Consider the following 8,846-nt stretch of genomic DNA (forward strand, 5'->3'; position numbering starts at 1 on the left):
GTGTCAGAGGCAATGCAATTGGCACAGGATAGAGCAGGGTTTAGGGCTGTTGTACATAGGATCGCTATGAGTCGCAAACGACTCAACAGCACATAACAACAACAACAACAATAATGCAGATAACATAACCTTACTTGCAGAAAAGCACCTATTGATAAAGCTTAGACTATAGTCTTAAAAAACAGAGCAAAGCTAACAGTGGAGGTCAGGCTGGTTGAGCTGTGAAATGCTGTATGCCAACCAACCTATGGTGTGCATCACAGAGCTTACGGTCGAGAATGTCAATTCATCATAGAGAACACAGACCTAGCGGTGTCCAATTCTATCCAGAGGGTCTTCATCGCTGAAGTGCCCATAATAGCCATTGAATGGGTGCAGACTGATGCCAACTCCTCAGTTCTTCACGATGGGTTCATTGCTCACAGACTTGGATTCATTCCTCTTATTTGTGATGACACTGTGGACAAGCTACAGTACTCTCAGGACTACATATGTGAAGAGTTCTGCCCTGAGTGCTAGGTTGAGTTCACCCTTGACGTGCGGTGCTATGATGATCAGACATGGCACATCATATCCCGAGACCTTATTTCCAACAGTCCGTAGGTCATTCCAATCACATCCCAGAATCAAGACAATGACATCAGGATGACATCTTTATTGTCAAACTCAGAAAGGGGCAGGAGCTGAGACTATGAGTCTATGCCAAAAAGGGCTTTGGCAAGGAACATGCCAAGTGGAACCCAACCACAGAGGTGGCTTTTAAATATGACCCAGATAATGCCCTGAGGCACACAGTGGACCCCAAGCTGGAGGAATGGCCAAAGAGTAAAGAACTGATGCCTTTGAATTGTGGTGCTGCCAAAGAAAGTCGAAAGTGTGGGCAGGATGCTGCTCTGCTAACCCAAAAGTGAATGGTTCATATCTACCAGCTGCTCCATGGTTGGATTCTACTTGTCATGTTCCCTGCCAAAGCCCTTTTTGGCATAGGCTCTTCATGTTGATTTACAGCCTCTGAAAGCCCACAGGAAGGTCAGCTAAGAGTTCTAAAACTCAAAAAAGAATGAACATATTTGTTCTGGAAGTCCAATCAGCATATTCCTTAGAAGCAAAGCGGTGAGACTTTATTTCACATACATCTTGTTAGTTAAGTACCACTGATTCGACTATGACTCATAGCAACTCTATGCACACTAGCTCTGTACTCTGCCCTATCCTGAGCCAATCTCACTGTCTCCAACACACCTGTCCCTGTCACTGTGTCAATCCACCTCATTCCAAAAGTGTGTCAGTGAGAGCTTCAAAATCCTTGCCTCCAAAGAGCAACCTGGTTTCACCCTCTCCCAGACAGACCTGTTTGTTCTCATATTAGCCCATAGTATGTTTGATACTCTTCTCCAGAACCACAACTCAAAGGCATTGATTCTTCTTCCAGTCATTGTCCATCTCTCTGATGCACAGCTACTTACATGATGCTATCAGAAGAGGTAAGGCCCAGAATAAAGACATCATGCTAAGAAAAGCTGAAGGTCAACTAAGAAGAGTAAAACCCTCACATGAGCTCAGGCATGGCTTGAATGTGAGGATGATTGCAATATCAGGCAGTTTCATTCTGTTCACTCTTGATCCAAATTCAGAACAAATCTTATTAGTCTATGTCATTGAAGCTCAGCCAGGCTGTTTCTTAAAGGTGAGGCTGGTGAAACAAGCCATCCTCATGTCAAGAGCAGGGATCAGTCTCCAGAGGACATCACACTCAGAAAAACAGAGGGTCAGCACAAAAGAAAAGATTCTCAATGGTACCACGACTGCAACAATGGATTTCAACTCAGCAGATTGTGAAGATGGCACAGAATCAGGCCGAGTTTGGTTCTGTCAAACATGGACTCCCTCGGAGGTACAGTCAACTCAATGGAACGTAACAAGAGGGAGAAAAGGGGCATAGTTCAGCCCGATTTTCCTGAAGTTGTCAGCCACAATTTGCTAAAAAAGAGTCATACCCCCAATTATGTATGTTTACATTAACTCACTTTAAGCATGTTGTGGTGGTGGTGGTGGTGGTAGTGAACCATCAAGTCGGAACTGACTCATAGCAGACCTTCTGGTGGGTTTTCAGATGCAGTTATTTAAATGGGAAGAGATTTCCCATCCTTCTTCCTGGAGCAGCTGGTAGCCTCAAACCCTGTGCCTTTGGGATTGCAGTGCAGGCCACCAGAGACCCCTGCTTTAAACATATAAAAGTTATTTAAAAAGATCACTACCTCTGAGAAAGATCTGTGTCCACTCTTTTGAAATTGTCGATACAACAGCATTCCATACAGAATAACCACGTAAAATCAAAAGGAGAACATTTGCTCAGAGATAAAAGAAAGAAGGCAAGAAGAAGCAGGGTAGAAGGATTAATAAAAATGAATCAGAGGGAGTTCATCAAGGGTACTGTAATTAACATGATAAAACAAAATTAGTATGAGTGGTTGAACCAGTTACCTGAGTTGGTGGGCCACACAAAACAGGTCACTGGTGGCATTTGATTAAGTGAACATATCATATATTTTACTGATTTTTTAAAAATTATTGCTTTTTCTTGTCCTCTTTCCCTACTGAATGTGAACTCCTTGAAGTCTTAGTCTACTTGGGTCACTAAAATCCTAGTGCCTAAAATATGTCCAACAAATTTTTTAAAATTAATGAAAATCTAGATCAACGTGTCAGAAAAAAAATAAATTTACTTGAAGCCCCAAGGATTTCTGAAGTAGGGGCCATTGGTCCCCTTGGATCGCTCTTACAGTACTGTGTGCCCACCTCCTAGGTCCCAAGCTTTTGTCCCTGAAGCATGTCCCTGCATCATTCTTCAGAGAACATAAAGTACTGGATGGGGTGGGGGTGGAGTGTTTATATCCACTCGGGAAGACCTAAGACAACAGCTGGTTTTGGAACTAGAAAGTGCCCCTCCCTTGCTTTGAGGGATGACAAACTTTGCAGTGACTTAATGCTCCACATGTCCATGGAACCTTGTCGAGCCCTTTTGAAACCATACTCATAGTTGGCTTCCTCTTCTCCTTTATCCTGTCTCTCTCATTAGTCTCTCCCAACAGTACCTCCTTAATAACTCACTTGCCCATGAATCATGAAAGAATCTGATTCCGAGAAGACAAATCTAAGACAACCTCAGATACTATAATTATCATACATAGAACATAAACAAGATGTTTATGAGCTAAACACTCAAAGAACTGAAAGATGGAACCACAGATAGCAAGAAAAGAGAAGGATTATGGAAAAAATGAACAGGAATATACAGATGGAAAAGAATTCAAAGAACTTTTAAAATAGAAGGCAAAACTATTGAAACAAAGTCTGAAAGGTTTATATAGCTGAATAAATGGAAAAAATCCACTGTTGTCAATTCCAATAATATGGCATTCCATTATGTTTCTTGGGCAGTACATCTTAATGACAGGAGACTGTACATCTTTTTTCCCATGGAGAAGTGGGGGAATTTGAAGCTCTGATGTTTCAGTTGTCCAGCACATAGCACATTACACCACCAGAGCTCCTTAAATAGTAAAAGAGATGATGCTAGAAACAGAATTTGTGAACTGGAATGAAGAGCTGGATACATTCAAAAGCTATGGGAAAATGAAGAAGAAAAAAATGAGAAGCTAAAAGATATGAAGGGTACAAAAGATGTCCAATATACATCTGATCCGATCTTTATGAGGAACATAGACCCAGAAACCTCACTCTTGTATTTGTAGCTTATAGAAACCCTTACATTTATTAATTAGGAAATATATGTAAGAATATTAACGTTAATGTTGTTTCAAATAGCCTCAAACTGAATAGAGTTGTAAAGTTCATCAAGAGGTGAGTACATAAATAAATTATAGCAAATTCATGTGATAAAATATTATACAGGTGTGAAAATAAAAGTACTACAGCTACAAATAAGAACCTAAAATTTGGGCTGTTTCTCTTCTTCCATTAAATCAGCCACAATTATAAGAGTTTTCTCCAACAGAGTGAATCCCTTCTTCATCCAGTGTGCATTCAGAGCCCAACTACCTCAGCTTCCCAGCTCAGAAGCACTGGTATTTCCATCGAGGGAATGTGTGAAATTGCAAAGAATATGATAAACAAGCCCAAGTGAGAGAAGAATAATCACATCACAGGCTCTTACAAGGTGTCAGATGGCTTACCTGATGTTTTCTAAGGCATTTGTTATCTGCTGTTTCTCAATATCATAGAGTTTCACCTTGAAGCCTCCACTGGCAAATAACATGGCCCAGCTTCGTCCAATGAGGCCACTAAGAAGAAAGGAAAATTTTAAAAGTGTCAGGTTAATTTAACAGCCGAACAATATTTCATTCCTAATCCTGAAGGGGAAAAAAATAAATTCTATAGCATCCTATTCCTAAACTATTTTACATCTTAAAATTACATATTCTGGTAATTCTAGTCATTTTGAAAAGCTATCCATTCCACATAGGCATTTCTGAATCCTAAACTCAAGCCTCAGCATTAATAGTTCACATGAAGCACCACCAGATACCAGGCAGTCATCAAATGCTCACATGGTGGGGAAAAGTCCTAACAGAGTTGGCTGGGTGCCACAAAAGCAAAAAGCCCTATGTGAACTCTCATTTGATAGCCGTCTTTTAATTTAATTAAAAAAGTCATTTAATTTGAAGAACTGAGAGAGTATATGTCCTTTTCTCATCAAATAAACAATTACTACAACAACCAGCAAGATTTGGACATTTATCAGGTGCTAGGTACCATGATCATGATTCATCTGTCAGTTTGTAGGATGCATGTTGCTGTGATGCTGAAAGTTATGCCACAGCTATTTCAAACAGCATTTCAAAACAGGATTTCAGTGGAACTTTCAGAGTAAGACAGACTAGGGAGGCAGGCCTTGCAGATCCAATATTGCTGTTAAATTCACTTATGATTGATGTCAAGTGCTGTTGATTATGACTTATAGTGACCTAATGAACATTGTTCTATGAAAATAATTCATCTTTTGATTTCCTGACTGCTGGTGTTAAGAGTATTAATTGTGGATCCGAGCAAGCCTAATTGCTAACAACCTCAATCTCTTCTCCATCTACTATGGTGCTGCCAATTGGTCCAGCAGTGAGAATCTTTGTCCTCTTGGTGTTGAGCTTTAATTCATATTAAAGGCTACAGTCCTCCAAATTGCATTGGGGAAATCTGCTGTCATGGACCTCTCCAGAGTGCTGAAGAGCAACGATATCAGTCTAGATACAAAGGTGTACCTAATCCAGGCCATGGTCCTCTCAATTATTTGTTATGCTTCAAAGAGTTGAACAATGACTAAGGATGACAGAAGAATAGATGCCTTCAAGTTGTGGTGCTGAAGATAAGTCTTGAACATACCATGAGCTGCCAAAAAAATAAATAGGTCCGTCTTGGAGAGGATAAAACCAAGTTTCTCCTTGGAGGCTAGGATTCTGAAGCTCCACTCCACTTACTTTGGGTACATGGCCAGGAGAGATGGGTCCTTGGAGAAGGACATCATGATAATAAGGGTGGATGGACAGTGAGTGCAGGAGAGGGAGACCCTGGATGAGATGGATTGACACAAACTGGGGCAATGGGAGTTGGTGTGTCAGAGTTGGTGAGATTGGCTCAGGACAAGGAAGGTGTTCAGAGCTGATGCACATAGAGCCACTACACATCGTAGGCGACTCAATGGCCAATAACAACAATAACATACTTTGAAAAGCTTGTAAGCAGAAGTGGCATTCATTTCCTAAATAACATGCCTCTGGAAACTCTATGAACTTTGTTAAATGTCAATAGTTGTGGAGGGGCTTCCGGCCTTTTGTTCATAGGGTTGCTATGAGTCGTGCTCGACTCAGAGGCAGTCGACAATTGTGAAAACGTTGTTGTTGTTAAGTGCCGTTGAGTCACAGGCAACTCATAGTGACCCTATGAAGGAGAGTCGGTTGGGTGCCTTTCATCCTCTCTCCAGGTTCATAGGGTTTCTGGAGGCAAGCTATTATGGAAATGAATGCCACTCCTCCTTCCAACAATTGTCCATGAAAACTTTATGGATTACAAATGAGCACTTCCAGATCCACGTGCTTTGGCAAGTCCTCAGGAGGGATTAATTTCTGGAGAAAGATATCAAGTTTGGTAGAGTAGAGGGTCCTTGGTGAGATGAACTGGCACAACAGCCACATGATGGACACAGGCATGCCTGTGGTTGGGAAACTCAGGCAGGACCAAGCAATGTCTAATTCTATTGTACTTAAGACTGCCATGACTCAAAGGTGGTCAGCCATCATTAACAATTGTTCATTAAACAATTTTAACAATTAAACATGCATTATGTCTGCTAATCCTTATAACAACCCAATATGATAGGCACTGTTATTATTTCCATTTCATACACAGGAAAGCTGCAGCACAGAGAGCTAAAGTCACATAGGACATAAGTTATAATATACATCCAGCAGTCTGATTTTTAAAAAATATTTTCTTTTTGTTGCCCTTGTTAAGAATGTATATAGAAAGTATATCAATGCAACAATTTCTACAAGAACCATTCAACGACATTGGTGACACTTTTCAAGTCGTGCAATCATTCTCACTTTGCTTTTTCAAATTGCTCCTCCCTCATTAACATAGCTCACTGCCTCTTAAGTTTTCAATCTTTCAAGCTGCTGTAGTCAGGTTGTACTCTTCAAAGAGTACAATTCTCAAAGTAGACATTCTTTGCCATTTTAGCCCTTACTTTTAACTAGGACATTGTTTGTTTCTTAGAAAAAGGAAAAGATAAAGTACATGAAGCCCTCAAGTGAGGTTGTTCAAAGAAGTTAACATGAATGTATAAAGTACACCTATCACCTAGATTGATCTTGGCTGGATTCTGATACATTCTCCAATGAAAGGAACCAGAGATCTTGGAGATCAAGCTGATTCCAGGACTGAGAGGGAAATGTCCAAAATGAGCTGAGAACAATCATAGTGTCAGGAAGCTAAAACAATGCTTAAAAATAAAACACACACCTGCATTGATGAGGTTATTTTAAACAGAGACATAGGCCAAATGAATCCAGTGGTGCCCAAAGCTAGAAAAATTTCAACAACATAACAAAGAAAATATACTGGATTATAAAATGCATTGGCAGGATCAGTGTTAGTCTCTGGTATTGCTGTTGTGTGCCATTGGGTCGGAAAAGACTAGTAGCTGATCCTCCAGTGGGTTTTCAGGGGCACTTAATTGCATGGGATGAGGTTGCCCACTCTTCTCCCACAGAACAGATGGTGGATTTGAACTATGTCCCTTGAGGATTGCAGCACAGCTTCTTACCACTAGGCCACCAGTTGTTATTGTTGTTGATTGCTGTCAAGCACAACTCATAAGGACCCTATGAACAAAAGGCCTAAAGTCTTTCTATAACTCTCGTTTCTCAAAGTTCATAGAGTTTCCAGAGGCATGTTATTTAGGAAGTGGATGCCAGTCCTGCTTCCAAACCTGTCTTAAATTGGGAGCTCCACCAAACACAACCGTTGTGGCATATGACACCCCAATGGCACAAGGTTCAGCATCACAGCAACCCCAGGTTATCTCAGCACAGCATAGTGACAGAGAGTGCTGTACCACTTAGAAGAATGTTCCTCCAAAATAACAACCAACTTTTAAAAACAAAGGCCCTCCCTGAGGTCTTGTGATTCTACACAATAAAAATATGAACGCTTCATGAATTTGCATGTCATCCTTGCGCAGGGGCCAAGCTAATCTTTTCTGTATTGTTCCAATATTAGTATATACGCTGCCGAAGCGAGCACAGAGCTCCGTTATACAGGATTATAGCTCAAAGTAGAAAATAAATATCTATAAGGCCAGCATTATACATGTAAATGGTTGAATAAGTGAATGGGAAAGAAGAAAGAAACCTCCCTTGGAGAGTATTCTAAATTATATAGTAGATATTTGCTCTCAAGAAGGCAGAAGCACAACTCCCCACCCTGTAAGTATGTACTATGTATAACGACTGCCTTCCAAAGAGTCCAGTATGAGAATGAGAAGGAGCATAACTTCACCTTGGAGCAACTGACAAATTCTCCCTCAGCTAGGTAATCAGGGTAGTGGTATCAGCGATATGTCATGTCGACTGCACGCATCATTGGGGGGGGTGGTGTGGGATAGGGTGTAACTCCAGTCTAACCATAACAAAAAACATTAGGAAACTACCAGAGTAGACATTTTGCAAAATAGCTAACCAGAGCTACCTAAAACTGCCAAAGCTTTAAAAAAAGAGAGAATCTGAGAAATTGTCATTGCCAAGGATGAATGTAAAGTGAAGTTCTAATTGGGATCCTGGGTGATGACATTAAAAACTATAGAATTATGAATAAACTATAGCTTGCAGTTAATAACAATATATTGAGATTGGTTTGTTTCTTTATTGCAACAAAGTATTTCACACACTAGAGCAAGATAGTAACAAGTAACAGGAAAACTTGGTCAGAAAATAAATGTCAACTGTCAATACGATCTTTGCAATTTTTCTCTGAATCTAAAATGGTTCGTAAAAAGTAATTTATAAAAAAAAAAGGTAATTTATATTAAAAAAATAAACAGGACATAAATTCCACTCCTTCATCAAGAGAAATAGATGTCCACGCTAAAAACCCAAGAGCCAACATTGTTCTTAATGGAGAGAGGTTAAAGGCATTCCCTTTAAGAACAGGAACTAGGCAAGGATGCCCACTATCACCGCTTTTATTCAATATTGTTTTGGAAGTCTTAGCAATAGCAATAAGACAAGAGAAGGGAATAAAAGGTATCCAAATAGGCAACGAGGAGGTAA

General features: G+C 40.2%; 1 protein-coding gene and 1 pseudogene across 1 annotated transcript in view; one reads left to right on the top strand and one right to left on the bottom strand.

Moving 5' to 3' along the window:
• The window catches only part of LOC102846431 (lambda-crystallin homolog), a 212,384-nt gene extending 208,084 nt beyond the window's left edge, over positions 1-4,300 (bottom strand). Inside the window, exon 1 of the mRNA XM_006894125.1 lies at positions 4,197-4,300. Coding sequence (XP_006894187.1) covers positions 4,197-4,279 — 83 coding nt within the window. The 5' untranslated portion in view covers positions 4,280-4,300. The remainder of the gene's footprint in view (positions 1-4,196) is intronic.
• LOC102875435 lies at positions 227-911 on the top strand (annotated as a pseudogene).
• Positions 4,301-8,846: the final 4,546 nt, after the last annotated feature.

This window comes from Elephantulus edwardii, unplaced genomic scaffold (assembly GCF_000299155.1).
Source record: "Elephantulus edwardii isolate Elephantulus edwardi_28Jun2011 unplaced genomic scaffold, EleEdw1.0 scaffold00135, whole genome shotgun sequence".
NCBI classification, from domain to species: domain Eukaryota; kingdom Metazoa; phylum Chordata; class Mammalia; order Macroscelidea; family Macroscelididae; genus Elephantulus; species Elephantulus edwardii.